This window comes from Triticum dicoccoides, chromosome 4A (assembly GCF_002162155.2).
Source record: "Triticum dicoccoides isolate Atlit2015 ecotype Zavitan chromosome 4A, WEW_v2.0, whole genome shotgun sequence".
Classification (NCBI taxonomy): Eukaryota; Viridiplantae; Streptophyta; class Magnoliopsida; order Poales; family Poaceae; genus Triticum; species Triticum dicoccoides.
The window spans coordinates 5,976,093-5,987,926 of record NC_041386.1 but is presented as its reverse complement, the minus strand read 5'-3'; the positions used below and the strand labels follow the sequence as shown (position 1 = coordinate 5,987,926).

Below are 11,834 nucleotides of genomic sequence, written 5' to 3'. Positions count from 1 at the left end.
CCAAAGTTTTCAAGGAGTGATTGGGAAACCGTTCCTCAAGAAATTTCCATACAGTATAGGCGCAATTTTGAGTAGGCAAACTAGCAATCAAATCTTTGGGCAAACCTCTAATGATGAGCTCAATAGTTCTAAGATTGCGAATCATGTCAATATCTTCATATAGGGTAGGATGCAAGGGATCAATATGGGGTGCACAAGGGCTAGTAATATACTTGTTCAAATAATATTGATTGAAGATTACAAGCATCTCATTTTTCCACTCATGAAAATACTTTCCATCAAGAATAGGCACTCTATGTCTAAGACTCCCTAGAGTAGACACATCCATCTTCCTCCAATGGTGATTAAACCAAGGCAATGGAGACCAAAGCTCTGATACCACTTGTAGGATCTAGAAGTAGATGTGTCTAAAGGGGGGGTGATTAGACACTTAGTGCTAAAGTTGCAATCTTTAAGCTTTTTCGGTTTAAGTGGGGTTTATTCACAATTTCAGCATGCGCAATACATATCAAGCAAGCATGCAAAGAGTATATGAGCAGCGGAATGTAAATCATGCAACTTGCAAGAATGTAAAGGGAAGGGTTTAGAGAGATCAAACGCAATTGGAGACACGGATGTTTTTCCCGTGGTTCGGATAGGTGGTGCTATCCTACATCCACGTTGATGGAGACTTCAACCCACGAAGGGTAACGGTTGCGTGAGTCCACACAGGGCTCCACCCAAGGGCAACGGTTGCGCGAGTCCACACAGGGCTCCACCCACAAAGGGCCCATGAAGAAGCAACCACCCACAAAGGGTCCACGAAGAAGCAACCTTGTCTATCCCACCACGGCCATCGCCCATGAAGGACTTGCCTCACTAGCGGTAGATCTTCACGAAGTAGGCGATCTCCTTGCCCTTACAAACTCCTTGGTTCAACTCCACAATCTTGTCGGAGGCTCTCAAGTGACACCTAGCCAATCTAGGAGACACCACTCTCCAAGAAGTAACAAATGGTGTGTAGGTAATGAACTCCTTGCTCTTGTGCTTCAAACGATAGTCTCCCCAACACTCAACTCTCTCTCATAGGATTTGGATTTGGTGGAAAGAAGATTTGAGTGGAAAGCAACTTGGGAAGGCTAGAGATCAAGATTAATATGGTAGGAATTGAATGTCTTGGTCTCAACACATGAGTAGGTGGTTCTCTCTCAGAACATATGAGTTGGAATGGTGTGTGTGTTCTGATGGCTCTCTCACTAAATGAGAAAGAGGTGGAGGGGTATATATAGCCTCCACACAAAATCCAACCGTTACACACAATTTACCAATCTCGGTGGGACCGAATCAGAAAACTCGGTCTGACCGAAATAGTAAACCTAGTGACCGTTAGGAATTTCGGTGGGACTGACATGCAACTCGGTAGGACCGATTCGGTTAGGGTTTGGGCATAACGTAATCTCGGTGAGACCGATTACACAAACTCGGTGCGACCGAATTTGGTAATTAGCTAACCAGAGAGTTGGCCAGGCAAACTCGGTGGGACCGATTTGCTCTTTCGGTGAGACCGAGTGGAACTCGGTGAGACCGAAAAGTTACAAAGGGGAAACACTGAGTTTACATTGCAATCTCGGTGGGACCGATTGCATATCTCAGTGGGACCGAGAATATTGCAATAGGTAACAGAGAGTTTGCAATCCCATCTCGGTGAGACCGAGATCCTTATCGGTAGAACCAAATAGCTAGGGTTTGGCAGTGGCTAATGACAAGTGAAACTCGGTGGCGCCGGATAGGAAGAATCGGTAGGACCAAGTTTGGCTTAGGGTTTAGGTCATATGTGGAAGTGGGAAAGTAGCTGAGGATTTTGGAGCATATCATTAAGCACATGAAGCAAGAGGCTCATTAAGCAACACCTCATCTCTCCTTGATAGTATTGGCTTTTCCTATGGACTCAATGTGATCTTGGATCACTAAAATGTAAAATGAAGAGTCTTGAGCTTGAAGCTTTAGCCAATCCTTTGTCTTTAGCATCTTGAAGGAGTTCCCACAACCTTTAGTCCATGCCACTCCATTGTTGAACTTACCTGAAACGTGCTAGATAGAAATGTTAGTCCAACAAGAGATATGTTGTCATCAATTATCAAAACCACCTAGGGAGCACTTGTGCTTTCAATCTCCCCCTTTTTGATAATTGATGGCAACATACATCAAAGCTTTAGATAAAGATATAAAGAACAGCAAGTAAAGCTTTGGAAGGACCTGTAACGAGCATAGGCTCCCCCTACATGTATGCACTCATGTAAATATGAAATATAGAGGCATGTGAGATCATAACCATGACAGAGTAGGCAATGTGTTACATGCATCTTGGCCATATGCATCAGAGCAAAAGATTATTAAGGAAAATACCTTCATGCTCATGAGTCCTTCTTGCAAACAGTATGTACATAAGCAAGAATTCCTCATACTCATGATTTTGATGCATATACTTACCTTGTGGTCTTGAGTTGGCTTAGGATGGAATGAACCTGCACAAACAAGGTTAGATAACACAGGTACATCCACTAGCCAGAGCAAACCATAGAAACCAGAAGAATACCAAGACTGGGATGACATGTAGAGAGTGAGTACAAGGTACCACATTGAATTCAACATGTCCCCAAGAATAAAGATATGCAATGAATTTGACTGATTTCTTTTCCTTAGGTGTCTTGCTCCCCCTGAATCGTACATGGGATATTGGAAGAAGATAGGAAACAGAAAATCAGAGCTGAAAGATATGAATAGAACTTAATTCAAATGAGTTCATATGAACATGTCTTTTCTCTAAAAAGACATGTGGCATCTCTCCTCTTGAACATCAAGCATCTGGGATCCTTGAGTATTCTCTCCCCCTTAATATATGGGATCCTTGAGTATTCTCTCCCCCTTAGTACTTTCTCCTTTGTAGGTGATAAGCTTTTGATGTGATCTCTCTCTTCCTGATGATAAGCTTTGATGTGATCTCTCTCTCCCCCTTTGTCATCAATTTTGAAGAAGGTTTTTCCTGGAATCCGTCGAATAGGTTTGGTCCTTGAGATTCAGTACAAAGCAGGAAATAAATTGTGATGCTTGTGGAGGACAAGATTCATTGAGTGGAGCTGGATCAGAAGAAACGTAGAACAAGTGGCAAACTGTTTTTCTGATTGCAAAGTCGGTGGCACCGAGTGGCATATTTCGGTGGTACCGAAAAGATTCGGTTGAACCGAGATTTGCAAGTCGGTGAAACCGAGTTAAAAAAACTTGTCACCTCAGCTCACTAGTCAAGTAAGATCTCACAAAGATTTGCAATGAATTTGCTGAAGGATTTGCAAGGAATGTGATGCGGAAATATGCAGAAAAAGAACGAAAAGGAAAAGAGTGAAAGTTTCTAGATGAAGTGTTTTTAGCATCTTGAAGGAGTTCCCACAACCTTTAGTCCATGTCATTCCATTGTTGAACTTACCTGAAACATGCTAGATAAAAATGTTAGTCCAACAAGAGATATGTTGTCATCAATTATCAAAACCCCCTAGGGAGCACTTGTGCTTTCATGATGCCATGAGGGCAGGCGAGGGAGAAGAAAAGGAGAGAGAGGAGGAAAGAGGAGGAATGATGCTGGGGAAGAAGGCATTTCCGGCTAAACGTGTCGGCGTCGTGCCGACACGTTGGCCTCGCCCCTGCGGACGAGCACAACCCTAGGGGTGTCACGGGCCAGACACGGCCCGTTTAACCCCATGCCGGGTGGGCCAGCCCACGAAGCACGGGCCGTTGGCCAGGTTCAGGGACCCTTCTACTACTGTACTCCATCACCAGTCGCCTATGGCCCAACTGCCCCGCCGCGCCGCCTCGGTAAGAGACATCGACGACTCCGACCTCCACCTCCACCGCCACCGCCACCGCAACCTCAACCCCCATTCCTCCCTCCGCCGCCCCAGCACCACTTCCCATCAGCGTTCCTCCCACCGGCGCATCCCCGGGCCCGCCTCCGCCTCCGCCGTCCGGGACGCGATGCGCCTCCGCTCCCCACTATCATCCGTCCCCGCGAATCGGGGGGACGGCCAGGCCGCTGACGCCGACTTCCTGCTTGACTCGTGGCTCGGGGCGCTGCGGGACCTCGGTGAGCTGCAATTGATAGCAACCTTTTTTCGTCAAAGGTTTTGCATTTCGTGTTCTGAACGAGATTCGATTCGGAACTTTCATATGCCCAAGTTCAGTATGGAAAAGGGCGGGCAGCATTTTCAAATGCCAGTTCGAGTGCTGTTGCTGTGATTAGCATCTGATGTGGTTTGTAACGCAGGTGGAGACCGCGGGTGGCAGCAGCCAGGCATTGGGAAGATCCGTGTCGACCGGGCATTAGATCGAGCATGTCGGGTGCGTGCGCTCCCCTGTCTTGTCCTTGTTTATTGTCTTTCTCCAAAACATACGTATCATTTTGCCACTGCTGGTGATATCTCTGTGGTGGATTGATTCGTTCGAGTGTTCTTGGTTGTGATCAGGTTGTCGGGGTGGTGACGCTGTGCACGCCAAATGGATACGGCGATCTCATGCTGAATCTGAAGGTGACCATGAACATCACAGCCTAATGTTATTTATGTTTGGTTTCTTGTAATTCTGTAGCATTGACGTTGAGTTTCGCTGATTACCATGTGAAATGTCAGTTTTTTCTTTGCATTGAGTTCATTTGGATACTGGAAAAAATTCCAATCCATGGTTAGTGATGCATTTCTCTTTTGTTGTAACTGCAGAATTTATTCTATGCATAAAGATTAACCAGAAAAGTAGTCCTTGTCACGACATTTGGGAGAACCATTGTTTTCTCCTAAATAATTTGAAGGAGAAGCTAATGTTTGCTTGCCAGATAGATTATATTTCAATACTTACATCATGTCTTGAGAGTTGTAACTTTGATCTGAATGAGTTTCCAACAACTTAGTTTTGCCCGGAGAAGATTGATTAGAAGATAATAATAACATGTCTTTTAATAATAACGAGTTGTTCTTAATAGGACCCATCTGGTACTATTGATGCATCAGTTCACAAGAAAGTTCTATCAAATGAAAACCTTTCAAAGGGTTTATCAGTTGGGTCTGTCATTGTTCTCAAACAGGTAAGGGTATATAACTTGTGAACAAAATGTTACTTCTGTTATTAAATTACTCTATTTTGCTGGCATGAAATTGGCTTCACTGTTGAATCTATTGTCGATTTCAGGTGGCTGTTCTTCGCCCTTCTAGTACAGTGTGCTATCTGAATGTTACCCAGAAAAACGTTGAAAAGGTATTGTTCGTACACTTACATATTATACTTTTATAGGTGCTGACGTAGGCAAATTACGTGTTATCTTGCTACACATTCCTTAAGTTTTTCTATAAAGTAATGTATTATAATACAAAGCAATTAGTTTACTACATACTCAAAGTCAAGGTTGCTTACGAGGTGCGTATAGGTGTGACCGTGTGTGTGCGGGTTGGGTTTAATAAGGTGGACTGCTTTGAGCTCATATTAGCGTAGCTATATATACTCATATATATACTGTTTCTAATGAAAAGTGGGATCTCTTAGCTTGTTTTTGATACCCTTCTACACTTAAAGTTTCATTAGTTATTATGCACTTGGACTATCATAATAATTCATGGATGGATTCTCCTGGTGGAGGTGTCTGACAAAATTATATCATTTTTATGACTGAATTTTACTAGGTTGCCCTTTCTGGTACTTGAAGAAGTTATATTGTACAGACTTGAAGGAACAAAATATAAGATGCATTATAAGTAAGAATCTGTCCCATAAAAATCTAACTGTGACTAATAAAGCAGATTAGAGAACACTATTGAAGCTTACTTGCACTTAGATGCCCATGTTTTTATGTAATTATTCAGACTTAAATTAAGGATGTGTGTCATAGATTGGAGTTCTTTTTTCCAAACGTGGCAAAAAGGGATTACCTGGTTATATTAATAGAGAAGATAGAGCGGAGTTCTAGTTATATGCACTGGTACTTGTTTTGTCAGCACAATTACCTGAATTTAATTGCTTCTCAAGTCTCAGGACCTGAAAACTGTGTAATCATCTTTCGCCATCATTTTTTAGATGATATCTTCTCAGATTTGAATTGCTGTTTTATATCGTAGCTGTTGCATCACAGAAGTTCATCTTAGGTCATGAACTCATAATGATGGTCACATTTCCAGGTGCTGCAAAATGACAGTGTCTCCCTTTGTAAGCAAGCAGTTCCATCAAGTAATTCTGAAAGGCAAAGCCAACAGCCTGGTGACTTACAAATCTCCCTCTTTATTCATCCCCCAAATAAAATTTGATGGTGATTTGCCGTGCTTTCCATAGTGAAATGCAAAGTAACAATGAGTTTTGCAGGCCCAGGAGATAACATGGAAAGGGAAGCTGGAGCGGAAACAACTGATGGAATGACAGCGATCTTCAGTAAGCTCTCGAGGACCAAGGATGGCCGGATAGTCGACTTACTTTGTGATAATGGTGGTGCAGCAAAAGCTGTTAACAGTAGTATTCTGAGAACAGACAAAGATACTCATCGTCTACAAAATCATCACGAGAAACGGATGGAGCAAATGGATTCAAGTTCTCAAATAAAGAATTTGCCAGGCTTCAACACCAGCCAGCAGCTGCAGAAAATCATTTCTAGCATGAATCCAGCTAATTGCCAGCTGAAACAAGGAGGAGGCGTACCCAAGTATGGAACAAGCAGTGAAGCTAAAAGTTCCGCTGACGATATAATGAGAAAACTCTCAGGTGGTGAAATGATGGTTCCCAGTAGCAAGGAGATAACTGTTGCTGAGGGTTCTCGTAGTAATTGTGGAACACATGGTGAAAGCAACAATAGGGATGAGCATCAGCAGCAAAACCCGAATGCAGACACAAGATGCACACAGCCGATTCTAGGTGGAAGCTCAGTTATGGCTGGAAGCAGAGATTGTTCGCAAGCTTCCTGTAGTGGAAATCTGAGGCAACTCTCTGGCGATGATTTGATGCAGCCTCGTAGTAAAAAACTTAAGAGTGATGCATCGCTTTCTGATGGCAATGGTCTGGATGACCTAGCAGATGATTTCCTCGGTGACCACAATCCGATCAGGAAGCCCGAGCATCAGCAAAAGGACATCCATGGCGCAAGTGCGGGAACCCTCCAGCCAACTCAAGAAAATTGCTCAATGTCTGCCACTGGCGGAACATTACCTTCCAGTCATAAGATGGTGGCTTCCGTGCCAGAATGGACTGATGAGCAGCTTTCTCAACTTTTTGATGACTACTGACACCAGAGTGCATACTTCATCTAGTAGTTGCCCAGCTTTTTTTGGGTCAGTTTGATGTTGTCGCAAGGGCACAACAAAGTCAGGCATGTTAGTTGTATATAGTTATAGTCTTGAAGATTGGTTAACACCTTAAGGTTGTGACTCACGTGTTCTCAGTGATGTGTCTCGATGACTTGAAACTTGTCTATACCAAATAGACAGTTTGTAGAGCAGTTGATGGATTATATCGTAATCTTGTGCAGTTGAAGGATGCTATTGTTACATGTTGCTCCTAAAATGAAATTATTGGTAGTTGTATTTAGGAGCAAACCGACGATCCAAGCGGGGCCTAAGGGTCGCTGAAAACACTCCTCGGGCTTCTTAGAAATCTGTGGAAGGCGCAGGGTTTTAGAGATCGACGACTTTCCCCATGATAGAAGTAAGAAGCAAAGAGGCGTAACTTAAAAGAAAAAAGTGATCGCCCAGCCTTCGAGCCGTTTTGTTTCCCATTCTCTGATCCAGTTTCAGCGCTGTACACCCAACAGGCCCGCCACATTCAGACCACACTCTCATGTGCAACCTTACTGACTTTGCAACAAGCAAGATATCCACTTACAACAACATTACCCAGTTCAGTTAAGATCAAAGAGAAGACATGTTCTCCTAGCTCACAACAGTATGCTCCCTAGACCTCGTCCGCGATTCAACAGTCCACGCAAGGACATCAATTACAAAATGTGTCCATGTAGGAGTCGTCACAACTACCAACAAGAAGAGTTCACTCGCATACAAGGATATACTACATGGATACTAGAGAACTCTGTAGTACTACCTCCGTCCTGTTTTATTGGCCCCCTTCGTATTTAGTGTCAAATTTTGACCATAGATTTAAGTCGAATCCAATGATATAATCTTTGGTGACATTCATTGACATTTTGTTAGTTAAATCTATGGTCAAAATTTTACACAAAATACGAATGGGGCCAGTAAACCAGGACGGAGGTAGTAACAATCAGCAAAATTCCTTTCAATAATAAAAAAAAAAGCTGCAACGCCACTAACAATGGGTACAACTTAAATTGACAACAATCAATTCAATAGGACAGCATAATATTCTGAGAAGAAAGGCAGAACGTGCCACATTGTTGTATTTGTGTATAGAAAAAGGCAGAAGGTGAGTCCAGATTGCTACAGCTGCCTAATATCCAGTCCTGTAGAACATACTCCTAAAGATATCTACATGAGCATATAGATGCGGGAAAATGAACAACCAGTTTCACAGTATTAGATACTCCTATCTAGTAAATCAAGGCTCCAACTGCCTAATATCGTGAAATGAGTACAAGTATATCAAATCACCAATAAGCCACCACAAAATCTAGGTGGGAGAAATATATCCAAATTTTTAGTTAAACGCTCAGTACAAGCTAAGCCATGCTACTAGCTGGGCATAAGCAGCAAGAACAATCAAATTGAAGAAAAAAAGGCTCAAAATGACAAGTCACAAAACTTGCTGATTTTGAGTAAAATTTTGATATTGAGGAGTTTTGTTAGGAGGGACCGAGGGAGTACTAAAGTATGTGTACTAGAGTCCATTTTACCCAAAATATATGAAAATCACTTCAAGGATTCTTTGATAGCTATTCCTCCAAGGCATGAACTGCTTAATGTTGCTAACTAAAATGCAAATTATAAAAAGTCCCAACTAAGCCACCAGAAAATACAAGCATACCAAGTCATAAAACTGAAGAGATTGTGCAATAAAAGAAATGCGGCATAAGAAAATTTGCATTCTTAAACAGAAGAGGTTGTGCAGTAAAAAAGAGGAAAACAAACAACTTGCTATTGGCAATTAGCTAGCAGATCTTGCTAGTAGAACGGTAATATGTATGTATACAGCGATTCTTGTTAGAAGCACAGATGAATGCTCGAAAATTCAGTTTATTCATGGTAATTATAGTTACTTTTCTAGGCACAGAAGTAAGAACTACGAGTCCTGGTTTCTCTCAAAAACACAAACTGTTTAATGAGCCCTAGCAGGCAATGCAACATAGCAGTATTCCACAGAAAGTATGCAGCAGATGAAAACCCAAACTTGCATAACTAATTAGTTCCAGCATCGTGCCAATAATTTCAATGCATCCAAACATCTCTATGTGAATAACCATTACACTGAATGAAGATAGAAGAAATGTTGTCTCAAATTTTCAAAGCCAGCTAGATAGTTTTATGCGACTCCAAAGTACATTTGATAACAGTTCATTCATCATACCCACGAATTGTCAACCATTTCTTCATACGCGACGGCAACCAACTGCATACACTTCACTCCGAACCTTCAAGTTCAGGTGCTTCATCACCAACTAAAGAAGGAGGCCATGCCATAATGTATGGATAGCCACGACCATCATACCTCCCCTGAATCAGCAAGTCAAGCTCCATAGTCTCCAAGCAAAGGGAGAAAAACCAGCAGCAGAGTAAGCCAGAAGGGGTCATCATTGTTCTTGATAAGTAAGCGGTTCCATCCCTAACTTGCACAACCTTGAGGTCTCCCTGAAAGCCCTCAGTAATGCGATCGACTTGAGCACCCAAAGAGATTGCCTTGTGCGGTATCCAGCTCTGAATCCCATCACCATCCACGCTATGGGTCCAAACCTGGAGGAGGAAATCAGCAGATACATGAGCAATACAGAGTCCACCATCCTTGGTCTCCCCAGCCTTGCAATTGTGCCACTCCACCTTCGCTTGAGAGGGTAGATCCACAGTGGTGACATCCATGGTCGTGGCGTCGATCCTTATCATGTGTGCTTCGCCGTGGCAAGGCCAGTAAACAGAATCACCCACCAGTGTGCTAGTCTTGCACTTTAGGCTGTTGTTTCCACCGATTTCCACCCACGGGTTGATGGCCCAATCCCACGTTTCGGACGAGAAGACGGCGGCACGAACCCTGGACGCGTCAGCGCAGATGCAGACCACGCGAAACGAGGAGGGCTTCTCGTCGGAGTAGAGGAGGTGAAAACCAAGGAAGTTGCGGGTCTCCGCCATGAAGTCGACGGGGGGCATCGGGAGGGAGTCGACGGCCCAGGTCATCGGGTTGAGAGCGGCGAGCGAACCATGGAGCGCATTCCAGAGGAGGGCGCGCCCGCCGCGGCAGTCGTCGAGGAGCCAGCCGCGGGACGCGTCGCCCTCCGCGGGGAGGGAGGTGAGGAAGAAGTCGCCGCGGCGGAGGGAGACGGCGACGTCGGGGTCGAAGCGGCGCACGGGGACGAAGGTGGGGATGCAGATGCCGTCGGTCTCGAGGAAGATCCCGAGGAGGGGCGCCGGGTGGAGCGCGTGGAAGAGGCGGCGGAAGGACGGGGAGGACCGGACGGCGCCGAGCCAGGTGCGGCAGGCGAGCGCGGCGCGGACGAGGGCCGGCAGGTTCGGCAGGCGGAGGAAGATGTGGAGGAGCAGGTCTTTGCCGAGGGAGGAAATGGTGGTGGTTGTGGTGGACTCAGGTTCCGCCGGGGTCGCCGCCGCCAGCAAGCCACCGGCCATTGCTGCGGGGAAGACGGGGTCGGGACAGGCGGCGCGGGGGAGGATCGATGGGGTCAGGGCGGACATCGCGGAGCTGGGGTCGGGACCGGCGGCGGCGGTGCTCGATGCCGGGGGAGACAGCGAGCGACTGGTAGGGTTCAGTGGGACGGGCGATTTTAGCGGGTCCGACTCAAGCAAGGAGGCCCGTGGTTTGGGCCCAAATTATCTCCCGCCGACCCAACTTATCCAAAATTTGCGCGGGCCTGTCCGAAACGAAACGCCCAAATGATTTTTTTTTTTGAATTGAGGGGCACGCCCCGATTTCATTTCATTGAATGAGAAGAAACCGAATAAACAGAGTCATAAAAAAAGTTTGTTTCTCAGCCCGAGATACCCTACCTTGGCCTTCAGGGGGAGAAAGACTAAATAAGCGCTATGGGGAAAATGGTTACCACACAGGGCTCCATCCCCGACCCTCACCTTTTCTAAACAGTGACAGAGCTTAGAACAATCATATTATCCAGACATAGACTACACGATATTCCAGCGAAGAAACTCAAAACATAGAAAAACTCTCAACCCACTCCCAGACGTCTTGTCATTGGCGCCCATCCTCTGCTCTTGTTGAAGAAGCCATTTGCAACATCAACCAACAACGCCGCCACGTCGCGCAGCTTCTGTTGCCTTTCTTTTCTCTGTAAGTCAGCCCAATACGACATCTGGTAAGCTATTTGAAAAAACAGCACACTCGGATCATGCAGGTAAATGTGATGAAAAGTGGCAGCGTTTCTGGCTTTCCATAAAGACCAGAATACCGCCGCTACACCCATTGCTACTGTTTGTCTCATCTTCTTATGAAACATCTCTATCCAGCTGCTAACTCTTCAATTTTGCAAGGAATATCATAAATACCAGTGACATTCCTAACAACCCCTCACACAAACTTGGCTACCACACAAGTGCAAAAAAGATGCTCTACGGTTTCAGAATGATCACATAAACTGCAACTTTTATCTTTACCTTTCCAGTTTCTTTTAGCTAAATTATCTCTAGTCAACA

The 11,834-nt window shown here is 44.7% G+C and overlaps 2 protein-coding genes across 2 annotated transcripts; one reads left to right on the top strand and one right to left on the bottom strand.

The window, feature by feature from the left end:
• Positions 1-3,816: 3,816 nt before the first annotated feature.
• LOC119288491 lies at positions 3,817-7,527 on the top strand. The gene is made up of 7 exons (XM_037568101.1): positions 3,817-4,114; positions 4,295-4,368; positions 4,494-4,556; positions 5,003-5,104; positions 5,209-5,274; positions 6,189-6,267; positions 6,370-7,527. Exons 1-7 carry the CDS (start codon positions 3,817-3,819, stop codon positions 7,278-7,280), a joined length of 1,593 nt encoding a protein of 530 aa, XP_037423998.1. The 3' UTR covers positions 7,281-7,527.
• Positions 7,528-9,451: 1,924 nt separating this feature from the next.
• Positions 9,452-10,915, bottom strand: LOC119284544. The gene is made up of 2 exons (XM_037563674.1): positions 9,999-10,915; positions 9,452-9,914 (listed from the first exon to the last, which is right to left on the bottom strand). The coding sequence occupies exons 1-2, from the start codon at positions 10,860-10,862 to the stop codon at positions 9,585-9,587; spliced, it is 1,194 nt and encodes a 397-aa protein (XP_037419571.1). The 5' UTR covers positions 10,863-10,915; the 3' UTR covers positions 9,452-9,584.
• Between the last annotated feature and the right edge of the window lie 919 nt (positions 10,916-11,834).

Excerpts from the sequence above, each read along its gene's own strand:
- LOC119288491 (XM_037568101.1), top strand. The coding sequence starts at position 3,817 with ATGGCCCAACTGCCCCGCCGCGCCGCCTCGGTAAGAGACATCGACGAC. Across the intron at positions 5,105-5,208 it reads CTGTCATTGTTCTCAAACAG|GTGGCTGTTCTTCGCCCTTC; the intron begins GTAAGGGTATAT and ends TGTCGATTTCAG. Across the intron at positions 5,275-6,188 it reads CCCAGAAAAACGTTGAAAAG|GTGCTGCAAAATGACAGTGT; the intron begins GTATTGTTCGTA and ends TCACATTTCCAG.
- LOC119284544 (XM_037563674.1), bottom strand. The coding sequence starts at position 10,862 with ATGTCCGCCCTGACCCCATCGATCCTCCCCCGCGCCGCCTGTCCCGAC. Across the intron at positions 9,915-9,998 it reads ATCTACCCTCTCAAGCGAAG|GTTTGGACCCATAGCGTGGA; the intron begins GTGGAGTGGCAC and ends TTCCTCCTCCAG.